This window comes from Rhinolophus hipposideros (assembly GCF_964194185.1).
Source record: "Rhinolophus hipposideros genome assembly, chromosome: X".
Classification (NCBI taxonomy): domain Eukaryota; kingdom Metazoa; phylum Chordata; class Mammalia; order Chiroptera; family Rhinolophidae; genus Rhinolophus; species Rhinolophus hipposideros.
Window position 1 is genome coordinate 1,055,576 of NC_138046.1, and position 12,903 is coordinate 1,068,478.

At 39.7% G+C, this 12,903-nt stretch overlaps 1 protein-coding gene across 3 annotated transcripts in view; it reads left to right on the top strand.

The window, feature by feature from the left end:
- The first annotated feature begins 1,530 nt into the window (after window positions 1-1,530).
- PHKA1 (phosphorylase kinase regulatory subunit alpha 1) overlaps window positions 1,531-12,903 on the top strand; it is a 73,546-nt gene continuing 62,173 nt past the window's right edge. The window contains exons 1-4 of one of the 3 annotated variants that reach the window (XM_081042330.1): window positions 1,531-1,962; window positions 2,628-2,786; window positions 9,173-9,220; window positions 11,009-11,177. In XM_081042330.1, the coding sequence (XP_080898456.1) occupies window positions 1,885-1,962; window positions 2,628-2,786; window positions 9,173-9,220; window positions 11,009-11,177 (454 nt within the window). In that variant the 5' untranslated portion in view covers window positions 1,531-1,884. Of the gene's footprint in view, window positions 1,963-2,627; window positions 2,787-9,172; window positions 9,221-11,008; window positions 11,178-11,728; window positions 11,856-12,903 lie in introns of those variants that run through there. The other 2 variants (XM_081042331.1, XM_081042332.1) reach the window with 2 other exon arrangements.

The window sequence follows — 12,903 nt, forward strand, 5'->3', positions numbered from 1 at the left end:
GTAGGAAAATCACCTTTAAGAAACATAATGGCTTCTAGACTGGCAAGACTTGAATATAACTTGGTTGATAATTTTGACATATTTAAAGAAGAACGTGTCAGTGAGCCAAAGAAGTGTAGGAAAGGGAGAGTCAGTGAAGCCAACGTGGACAAAACAGACTTGTTAGTTATTTAATCCTCATATGCCTTAGTTTCTCCATCTCTAAAATGGGGTTAATGATAGTATTTACTTAATAGGGTTCTTGTATAAAATCAAGTAGCACTTGGTAAGGAGTGTGGCTTATATATTATTAATGGGTTGGGGGAAGAATGTGGTGGTCAGGCTAATAAAAACTGCGACAGTTGTGTTTCTCATTATCAGCCAGTATCCTGGTTTTCATATGTCAGTCTTTTGTGTGGTCCTCAGCATGAGTCAGTCTCCTGAGTTTGTTGACCAGTTCTGGGACCCTGAGATCAAAATCTGAGACTGCATAAGAAGGCCCAGCCTGGACTGAGGTTGAAAGCACCAAGGAAAAACCATCACGCAAGGCCTCTTGATAGGCAGCTACTGACCTTTCTTGGTGACACCCTGTGTTTGGGACTACTAATCTATTTATATTTCTAAATAACTTTGGGGAGTGGTCTGTGCAGAAGGAATAAAAAGACTAGAAAATAGTAAAATATAAAAGGGTGGTTGTGTGTGTGCGAAGGAATTATGAGTGGTTTGCTTTACTTTTCTATACTTTCCAAGTTTTCTTTAGTGACTATATATTATTTTAATAGTTTTAAAACATCTTTAAAACCTGTCTAATTGTCTTAATCCCGAAGTTCCCAGAGCTGGTTTGAAAGATCTGCAGGGTTTAGATAAGCGGATCAAGAGGCCGGGGTGGGGGGCACAGGACAGGCGATGGGATGCAGACCGATTAGCCTGCAGCCGGTGATCTGTTACCTGCAGGCTTCTTTTGTAGCCTCCCTTTCTTTTTATTTGCAAGTGAGTCTTGTTGCCTCAGCCTTGTGACCTACAGGAGCACCACGGAGCCTTGCAAAGTAGTTACATAACCTCCTTCGGATACTCGCCCATCAGGGCCGCCCTGAGGCAGTGCTGCCGCTGCCCAGGTCCTCGCTGGGGCACTCACTTCCTCAAAGCCTCGCCGATTCCCCAGTTTCCAAGGGACTAAAGTACCTTAGGGAGTTGTTTCGTGTTTGGTTTGGATCGGAGTGAGGAGTTTAATCTGAACTTTTACTGAAAAGTGTAAAATACAGTGAAGACCTAGAAAGTCCAGTTCTTTACGCCTTGAATGCAAATGTGCGTCTTTCCTCTTAGCTTAGAAGTCACCACGGGTTCCTGAAACTCGTCTCACAGAAGAATCGAAAAGAAACAGCCTGCGTGCACAGAAGTGTGGAAAGCTGAAATCCTCACTTGCCATGTTTGGAAAATAAACCCCTGAAAGCACATTGCCTACAGGGACACATTCTCGGCCGGGGGTGGGGCGTGCTATGCGCAGCGCGCAGCTGCCAGGACCCGCGGCGCCCCCCTTCCCCCCAACCCCCCCTTGCAGCTCGCGGCTGCAACAAGGTGGAGGCGGCGCTGCGGCCGCGGCGGTCCGCAGGGCCACAGGGGACGCTCTGGGCCGCCACGGTCTCTGGGTCTTGAGCGGAGGTTGCAGGAACCACACGCGGAGGCCGTACGGGCTTGACGGTGGGAGAAGCAGCGCCAAAGGCCTCAGTAGGCCGCCGTGGCCGGGACAGCTGGCCCTACGCCTCAGCCGCTGAACGGTTCTGTCGGGCCCGGCCCTCGGGCTTCCCACTACTACGGTGCGGCTGCGGTGAAGCCTCTTTCCTGCGAGGGCCGAGCGCCCCTGCGGCACCCGAGCCGTTTCTCTCACAGGATTGGAAACGCGGCGCCATGAGAAGCCGGAGTAACTCTGGGGTCCGGCTGGACGGCTATGCTAGGATGGTGCATCAGACCATACTGTGCCATCAGGTAAGTGAAGTGTTGCCTGAAATCGCTGAGGATGTGCAGTGCAACAGTCTGGACGGACACCCTGGTTGAGAGTGTGTGTGTGTGTGTGTGTGCGTGTGTGTGTGTAACAGGTTCTCCTGCCACCTAGCTGGTGAGGCCAGGAAGGACCCTGAAGAAAATAGGTGCCGGGGCAGGAACCGAACCAGAGTCAGGCACTCTCAACCCCTGCCCCCTAAGTCACAACTGGGTTTCAGCTCGCAGAATTGAAAGATGTGTTGAACCTTGTTTATTGACGACCCGCCCCAGGTTTGGGCGTCATCTCCTTCCCCTCCTGCCAAAGAAAAGACATAGGGGTGTATTTAGCCGTCTTAAGACTAGACTATTTTGAAGATTTGATGTACATTGATGTATACTATTAATTGTATCTTTCCCACTTCTTTAGCTGGTGTTTCCTTGATAGCTCATTCTAACTGGAAAGTTAAAACACTGCCTTTCTTTCAATAATGCCCACATTTCAGACGTAAGCCTTCAGCCAGCTCTTTCCCCCTCTTCAACATACCATTTGCTTGCACTTTGTCAGAAGAGGCGGTTATAACACTCAGGAGTGTTGGTAGTAAAAGAAAGACCGAAACCCACCTTACACCTTTACTAACACCCGGTCTGTCCACTTTTTCTTGGCCTTGCAGAATCCAGTGACTGGCTTGCTTCCAGCCAGCTACGATCAGAAAGATGCCTGGGTCCGGGACAATGTGTACAGCATCTTGGCTGTGTGGGGTTTGGGCCTGGCCTACCGGAAGAATGCAGACCGAGATGAGGATAAGGCAAAGGCCTATGAACTAGAGCAGGTACTCAAAAATACACACAAATCTGGACCTATGATGTGTGTGTGGGGGGGGCGGGGGGCAGGGTGTTGAAGGAAACATGTAGACAAGCCCACAGGGGCTAACAGAACTGTATTTCGCCTTTCTCCCTGTTTCTTCACCTTCCTGAGACTACATTCCAAAAATCTTTCCTGCATTGTACTTATTTTTTTGGTAGCAGGAACTTGAAACTTGCTGATTCATGGGAAGAGTGAACAGTCTGTTCTGTTACTGTGGAAAATCCTGTCCTAGGATCTTTCCTAAAATGTATAGTCCTCTTTCCAAGTCTAGTTTTCAGTCTCCAGCATATTTCTTCTTGTTGACAAGAATGTTTGGGGACAGGTAGCTACGGTACCATTTTACTTCACTTTTGACAATGATAGGTGGTATTTGAATGAGGGTAACTGACACAAATTAGCAGACCTTCCCAACTAGACACAAGTGAAGGCTGTTTATTTCTTTTCTTGATTTTTATACCTATGGCCACTGTTTTAGAACCTGTTCTCCCTGCTTCCCCCCCCTCCCTGGCAAAATAAGGTCAGAGTGAGCAGATGCCTCTAAACCAACTTTTAATTTTTAAGGCTCTTCCCCTCTGTAAAGAAGCATCCTTTATAGACCTGTTTAAACACAGGCTGCTGCATCCTTTAGAATGACCAAGAAAACAATATTGTGGACTTACTGTTGAGATACCCTGCTATTAGTTGTAAGGTGTATGCGAATTCTTTTCCATTAGCATGTAAGATTCTCTCTACACTAGCCTTTTTCTCAACTGCTGTCCTTCAGACTTGGGCAATCTGAGATCCAGTCTTTATGTGTAAATCACAATATTGAGAGCTGGTTGTTTTTTAAGGGCCCCAACATGTTGTGGGTCACAGTCCTTGGAAACAGGGAAGTTGCACCGTGTTGTCCTCTGTCATAGCAGGCATTTAGCAGGCATTCGTTATTCCTTTGAGACATGATTGAGAAGTGCTTAGGTCCAGCAGGAAAACATGTTGGAGTTTTTGCTCTAGCCCAGGAAGGACAGCTCAATATTTTTATGACTTATAGAAATAATACATAACCATTGTATGAATTTGGAAAATGTAGAGGAGTGTTAAAAAGTCACCTGTAATACTATTCCCCACCCCACCACTCAAATCTTATATCCTACTCTAATGTTTTGCTATTTTGATCTCAGCATTTTGTTTTGTTTTGCTGGAAATTAATATCAGTGGAATAATACCCAAGATTCCGTACTTGGTACAGTTGGGCCAATTTTTTTCAATACTATTAGAGGAAATCTGATGTCTCCTTGTTAACTAATCATTCTGCAAAGTTGACAGTTTTCCTTATGTGCTCAGGTAGACAGAATTTAACAGAGGAAGAGGAAAAAATTAGGGAAACATTGAATTGTTCATTCTAAAATTGTAATATTCCATTAAATAATTTTTCACATAGCTCCAAAGTATTTTTCGTACCACCTCAATAGTAACTTTGGACTGTCTCAAACACATTATGGCAATAGAAAACATCTTCAAAAAATAAACATTTCTCTGGGAATTCTAAAATGTCTATGAACTTTCATGATGAATTAAAACAAATTTTGTTATTAGGTCTCATTAATTTTGCTCTCAAACCTGACTCAGAGTTAATTCAGACCAGGGATGAGAAAACCATGTCTATAAAGGGCTAGATAGTAAATATTTTCAGCATTGTGGGTCACTTGTGGTCTCTGCCCAACTCCTCAGCTCTTCCATTATTATGCAAAAGCAGCCAGAGGCAAAAGCAGCCAGAGGCAAAAGCAGCCCGAGACAATAGTGAATGAGCGAGCAAGTTATGTTCCAATAGGCTTCATTTGCAAAAACAGGCTGTGAACTGTATTTGTCCCTAATCTACATGTCCCTAAGCTAACCTCCGCCTGTCCAATGCAATCACTTGGGAAGCTTTTAAAGAAGCACCTTGACTAATCCCCACCCTAGAACAATTTAGAAGTGGGGCTTCGGGGACATCAATAGTGTAAATAAACTACCCATTATTCTAAAGTGCGTCCAGGAATAATAATCACTGACCTATAGACAATAAATGAGCGTATATTAAGTCCAGTGACTCCATGGATTAAATTCTCACCAACTATCAATTTAAAACAGATTTTTCCCATGACTGTATGAATTTTCCCAAACCAGTCATTCCAAAGCTTCATCTTTAACTGTGACCTTACTTCATTGTCAAGCCCTGATTTTCATTTGTTTTCTGATCAGTTGCACCTGCATATCCTGTGGCTTTTCAAACTCAGTATATCTGAAACCCGAACTCCCCTACTGAAAACAAGCAACAGCAACTCACCAAACATCCCTTTTTCTCTTGCTGGGGCCCTCAGCCTACTAATCACCTGGGCAACACTACTTAGAACATTTCCTATAGTGTGTTCCGTGAAACGCTAGGTCAGTTCAGTTCAGTTTGGGGCTATGTTACACTACAGGTTTCTTTACTCCATAATTTCTCAAAGCCTTTTATGTGCTCATGTGCATTTTGAATTAAAGATGGGGGTGAATTTTACAGCCTTTTCAGGTTTTCCTAGACTAGTTAGTGTTCTATAGAACAGTGTTTGAAAAGTGCAGTCTCTAGGGTGATTTTTGACTATCCCTTTTGCCTTTTGATACATGCAGACCAAAGTCTGTTCATTATTATAATTTTTCTTTTTTTAATGGCATTTTTTATTAGAATGGATACATTAAATCAAAATAACGCCTTCGCAAGTTCAAGAGGATATAGGTAGCATACCTACTTTCTTTTTTTATTTTTTAAAATTTTTTATTGGGGAACAGTGTGTTTTTCCAGGACTCATTAGCTCCAAGTCAAGTCATTGTTTTCAATCTAGTTGTGGAGGGCGCAGCTCACTGGCCCATGAAGGAATCAAAGCGGCGACCTTGGTGTTATAAGCACTGCATTCTAACCACTGAGCAAACCAGCTGCTGCCCCATTATAGTTTTTTTTTTTTAAATCCGTCCTCTCCTTTCTATTCCTTCTGTCTCAGCCCTAGTTGAAACCCTGATCACTTAACATTGTTGTGAAAACCACACTTAAATTATATCATTTCCACTCTCAACAGTCTTTGTTTGGCTCTTATTTACCAACAAATAAAATCTAAATGTTTTGGAGTGACAGGCAAGGCTCTAGGGTTTGGTCCTAGCCTGCTTTTTCAATATTATGTCATGCTGGTACCATACATTAAACCCCCTGTGCCAGCCAGATTACTCCTCTAACAATTCCTTAATAAAATACCTGGCATTTATGTAAATACTTTTTATTGCACTACATATGTCTCCATTATTACTAGTATTTTATTTACTCACAACACCCTGTAAATTAGGTATTATTTCCCCCAATTTACAAGTGAAGGGATTGAAGCTGGAATTTGGCAGTGCCATGAATACAACCTGGGTCTCACGACTTCAGATTCAGTCTTTTTAAATTTTTCATCCATGGGAGCTATGGACATCCCACCTCCAAATCTTTGTATAATCTGCTGCTACCACTTGTGATGCATGTTCCCTCCCAATCTGAACCCATCCCGTTTTTTCTTGGCTCCTGTCCCCATAGGCCACTGAGCGATCACATATTTCTCAGGACTACCTTCTTGGGACTTCTAGATCACTTGTGGCCTGAGCCATTCAGCATGTTCAGTTTTTCATTTAGTAGATTTCGTGTAATTGTCATGTGCCAGGCCCTGTAATAGATAACATAAAAAATGAAATGGGACAAAATGGTTATATTTCATTCTGAGTTTTTGTTTGAAAATTTTACATTTACAGAAAAGTTGTAGGAATAATGAACATATTTGCATATATTCTTTACATTCACTAGTTGTTAACATTTTGTCATATTTGCATCTTTAAGCACATGCATATGCACGTGATTTTTTTGATAAGCCATTTGAGAGTTACTTGCAGACATGGAATATATATATATATATATATATATATACACGTATATATATGTGTGTATAAATATATATTTATATGTGTATAAAAAACGTGCCTAGTCCATTGACTTACAGTCTCTCTCTGAACCTGGTCTCTGCTCCTTTAAGGAGTTCCTGGTCTGATACGGGGAGAGAGCTATATAAACAAATAGTTGCAAAACATTAGGACAGATACTGTAGGTACTATATATATATAGGAGATAAGTACAGAGTTCTGGGGGAGTGTCCAATTACCGTAAACAAGGCAAGGAAAGGTTCAAAGAGGAGTTGAGTTTTAAAGGATAACTAAGAATTATTAGGTAGATTATGTTTGTAGTTTTGTTAGTTAATTTGTTTATTTATTTAAGGAGGACACAGCTCACAGTGGCCCATGTGGGGATCGAACAGGCAACCTTGGTGCTACTAGCACCCCGCTCCAACCAACTGAGCTAACCAGCCACCCCTCGTAATTTAGTTTTTTAAAACATATTTGTCCTGTGTCCCTTGTCTTTATGTTCCACAAAGCCTGGTAGAGTGCTTTGCATATTTTAGATAAATAAATATCTGATTACACATATACCTGGAAAAAGAGAGATGTATTAGTAGTAGATATATTACATACCTGTGGTTGCGTATAGTTAAATAACCTTATATAATCATTCACAAATGCATAAATCTATATCCTCAAAAAGAGTAGGTGAGAGGAGGATGTCACTTGATGTGGTTAAAAGCCCTTGTTCACATACCAAGCCTAGTTAGTTCAGGTTCGCCTAGTACACCTGAGTCAGAATACGACCAGTTTGGGTAATAACAAAGTACAGATACCTCCCCTTATTCCTACCTCCCTGTGCTTCCTATTAATTTTATCCTGACTTGGAAGTTGGAACTTGAGGCTAGAAATGTCTGGCTATGGCCATTCCAGGAGGACAAAAATTGATGGCAATCAGGAATCCTCCACTGGGTCCATGATTTCCCAGGTTTTCTGTTTAAATTAAAGAAAATGTAGGTGGGAGTAGTAGGGCTGGATGGTAAAGAGAGTTGAAAGGATGTGATAGAAACCTGAGTATGTGGTGACATGTAGAAGACAATTTAGAATTGAATAAAATCTCCCTTCAGAGTGAGGAGGCTGTGTCATGTTTTCTGTAATAGGGTGTATTAAAGGATGGTGTCTTTCATTAGGGCAGAGTAATGGATGTAGGGGCTGTAGTCAGTTTCATTATGTTATAAATGCTTCTTCATGCTTTAAAAGGTGACACGATCATTCTCTCTCTCTCTCCTTCTCTCTCTCTCTCTCTTCTCTCTCTCTCTCTCTCTCTCTCTCTCTCTCTCTCTCTCTCTCTCTCTGTCTCTGTCTCTCTCTCTGTTTCTCTTCATCTGTCAGGGGAGGAGACCATTTATAGACAGAAATTACTTTGAAAAGAGTACTCTCCCAAGGAAACACTTTTTATTTTTCCCTCAATAAAAATCCTTTATAAAGAGTTGGAACACAATTTAATAGGTACTTATCCTTATCATGCCCATTGCTTGTGGTCCCACTTGAATGCGTTGAAGGAAAAACAGAATGATGCGGCTCCCAAGTAGATAAGTTTTCAGAGGTGTCCTGAAGCCACCTCTGAGCCAGCATTCCCTGGAATAACCTGGTTGTATATCTTCTCGACTGTGAAACAGAAAGCTCAGAAATGGAGAAGTTGTTGATGGGCCCTTCTACTGTCATGTGGTATAACTAGTATAATATAGTATAGTATAGTATAGTATTACTATACTGTATTATAATTACATTTAATTATTATTTATTACACTAACTAGTATAGTATATGCTTGGTAATCAGAATTTTGGAGTGCTATAATTAGAAAAATACTTTAGAAATTGCCAAGCCCTAGTAAGAGAAATCATGATGACTTAAGACTTAGAAGTTTCTGGCTTTTTTTTCCCCATGAAAAAAAGATTGAGTTGTACTAACAATTCCCCTTTATACTTCTTGTGAATTGAAGATCATATATTCTTTAGGGAAAGTGTCCAGATAAATATTTCTGTGGACTCTTGAACATAAACCTTGGCAAGTTTAGAAAAAATAAAAGTGATGTTGGCTTTTCTAGGCCATAAGATGTATTTTAGAATATTCTCATAGTTTTATGATTTTTGAACTGACCTGCCCATTTTCTCCAGGTAGAATGTCCTCTAATAGGATGGTTGGCTTAAATTTATATAAACCTGTTAGAAGTTGAATTTTTTTAACTTGAAGGAGTCACCAAGTGCAGCTTTTGATTCCACTTTTAGCTGCAATCTACTCTTCTGTGTAAATGCCATGTAAATAGGAACCCGGGATAGGGTTACTTGTTCTCAAAAGGTCATGTACTAAGTGCAGTTGCTGAGTAAGTGTTCTGCATCTGGGGATGTTTATAACGGTCTTGTTTCCATTTATTTCTTCAGAGTGTAGTCAAGCTAATGAGAGGACTGCTGCACTGCATGATCAGACAGGTATGGTGTTGCTAACAGCTCCCTCTCTAATAAAAGCGCGTTGGAATCATATCTCTACCCCTTAGGGAATGTTCATAGCTTCTATATTGTTTTCAGTTTCACAAATAAAACACACTCATTTTAGAAAATTGTAGAATCAAGGGAGGAAATGTCAAACATGATTTTGCCACCCAGTTACCACTGGAATGCTTCCTTCCAGTTTTTTTTGATCCCTCTACAAATGATTTTTTAATATACTTCCTCATTACTGTACATGCAATTATGCATATTGAGTAAAAGATGATACAGGTCTATAAACCCTCATCTGAACCCCTTGGGACCAGCTCAATTTCAGAATTCAGAATTTTTCAGACTTTCGGAGGTAGTACGATATATATACCACATAGTATGTTATGCCCTCAGCAGGTCCACAACAGCACTCTATTGTCAAAAACACTTCCAAATGCATTTCCACACTAATAAAATATATAAAAAACACAAATAGCCCCGTGTCAATTTGAATCAAGTGTTGCCATCAAATGAATTTTGGTGCAAAACTTTGGGGAAAAAAGCCTTTGGAAGTGTTTCAGATTTTGTGATTGGAGATAAGGGGCCAAGGCCTTACATCTCATTGCATTAATTTGGATATTCCTGATCTTGAGTGAAGTTGAGCATTCTTTCATGTGTAGATTAAAATTTTTCATTTCCTCTTCTGTTAATTTTGCATTTCCTCTGTCTGTTAGGTCCTTTCACTATTTTTCTTTGGAGCTATGTCTTTCTTGCCTATTTGAAGAGTTCCTGTACATTATAGATACTAATTCTTTGTCACATATACTGCAAATAATTTTTGGCAGTCTGTGATTTATCTTTTAGGTTTGTTTATGATATTTTCCATTCAAAACAGTTTTAGTAAAAAGAGTGTTTTCACTTTATCCTAGAAGATCTTTACACAACTTATACACGTTGAACCTGAACAGATTTTCTTGAAACCAATATTACATTTTATTAGAAGAAGAAACTGAGGCACAGATTAATAAAGCACCCATTCACACACATACAACAAATCTAAAGTAAAAAGAAATCAATTCTAGACTTCTGAACTCCTTTGCTCTCTCTACGGGGCTATCTCGTGGCCATCATTTTTCCCCCTTCTTTGCTACTTTTTTTTTTTTGTATTTTAGATATTTGCATTTTGTACCTTACCAAACAGTTTTAAAGTCACTAATTTCGTGAGCCATATTTAAAGGTATCATAGTGACTCTCATATATCAGGTACAAGTGTCAGGAACTGAGTCTTTCAGTTATTCCTTGCACCATGTCTCCTTTCTGACTTTATATCTTTTCTCTATAACTCTGTGTATCTCTCCCCAGCTCTTTTCATTACTCCTTCAGAATATATCCTCTTGTTCAGATTTCCCTTAAGTTTTCTACCTCTGTTTCACGAACAGATATATCTTTTTCACAACTCAATTATCTCTTACTAAGCTGTTCTCAGTTAGCTACTCTGCATCTCAGTTTGTATCTACAGTGTGTGACAAAAACAAAAACTAAAGAGTAAAAGAGAGGTAATGAATAGGAAATAGTTGGTTTTGACTGGTATGATTCTCTCATTAAATTGCTACAATTACAAAATAGCAACAGCAGCTTTCCTAGTTGTATTAGTATAGAGAAAAGACTTAACAATGCATTTTAAATATTCACGATTGCCTGAAGACCAAATGCCATGATATGTGTTAGAATACTACAGAAGTATGGTACATGGGTTGATTTTTCTGCATAGCCTTCTTTTACTGTTTTTGTTTTCTTCAGGTGGATAAAGTAGAATCCTTCAAGTATAGTCAGAGTACCAAGGATAGCCTCCATGCCAAGTACAACACCAAAACCTGTGCCACTGTAGTTGGTGATGACCAGTGGGGACACCTGCAGATGGATGCTACCTCTGTGTACCTGCTCTTCTTAGCACAAATGACTGCCTCAGGTGAGTACAAACACAGAAGTACTGGGAGTCACGGCTGTGTGGGGCACTTGCTCTAGCACACATGGTGTCTCCAAAGGCCAGAAAGCAACATAGCTCTTTACATTGCTCAAAGGTGCACATTGGAAACAGAATAGTTTGTAAATTTTATACAGAGAAAGTTTTTAAAGATCTAGTTGTCATTCTTTTACATTGAGAAACAACTCGGGGGTACTAATTAATTTTTTTAAAATTGGGAACCAGGAAATCTGGGATAGATTTTCTTTAGATGGGTATTTTTATCTATTATTAATTTTCAGATACTGTGAGATGGGAAAGAAGGACTTGGTTTATTGCTTGTTCTCATACTATGCACTGTAAAGCCTATAGTTACTATTAACATAAATTGAATCACCTACTTTATACTACTCTTTATCGATATAAACAAGGCATCTGTCTGTAGGTATCTAAATTATATTAGAGGAATTAACTTAGGAATCAGAATTCAAATGTTTGTCTTTTATTGTTGAATAATACACCCTTTTCGGATGGTTTTGTTATTACCTTTAGATGCTTTACCTGAAAAAGGAAAGTGTAAGAACCAACATAATACCCCTTTATTTCTCCTAAATTGGGGAAGACAATGAATCTGATTACATTCAGTTTGTAAATTAAACAGGACCATTGCCAGATCTTCCTGCGGTAAGTAATAGCACTTCTCACAATAGTATATTTTTGACATTTCAGTCTCTTTATCTTCCTATCTGATTACAGAGCTCCTTGGTACTAAAGGCATTCAGGGTGAGAATAAGCACAGAATACACTTCTTGTCCATTTCTTGCTTAAATATGTTTTTGGTAATAAAGTCTCCCCTTTTTTTCCTCTAGAACACACAGCTAAGAGGCTGAATAACCTGTTCTTACAGTTGTAATATGGCTGCCCACACACTGCCTTCTTTTGGAGGGTTGGTTTCTCCCTGAATAAACATATTTTTAGATTTATTTATTATTTATTTAAGTAGAACAGCAGCTATAACTCCATTTCTAATATTCTTTTAATACGAACTCCGGAGTGTTTTTTCTACAGAGCAAAAAGGGATTAAATATCCCTGTGGTTTTTCATTTTGAGCTGAAATATACTGAAGAGGCTTATAAGAGTTGAAGAAGGACATTTTAGAATGGTAAAAGGATCAATCCATTGGGAAGGTATAACAGTTATAAACATATAAGCACTTAACAACAGAGCCCCGAAAATATGTGAAGGAAAACCTGGCAGAATTGAAGACAGAAATAGACAATTTAACTATAGTTGGAGACTTTAATACCCCACTGTCGATAATGTATAGAAGAACTAGGCAGAAAATCAACAAGGAAGTAGAAAACTTAAAAGCAACTAGATCTAACACACATCTGTAGAACACTTCATCCAACAACAACAGAATACATATTCTTCCCAAGTACACGTGGAACATTCATTCTCTAGGATAGACTATGTGGCAGGCCACAAAAGAAGCCTCAATAAATTTAAAAGTATTCAAATCACACAAAGTATCTTCTATGACCAAAATGGCATGAAATTTGAAATCAGTAAGAAAGAAATGAGGGAAACTCACAAATATGCAGAAATTGAACAACACACACCTAAACAACCAGTGGGCCAAAGAACAATCACAAGGGAAATTAGAAAAACTTTGAGCTGAAGGAAAAGGAATATACAACATACCAAAACTTATGGGAAGCAGGGAAAGCAG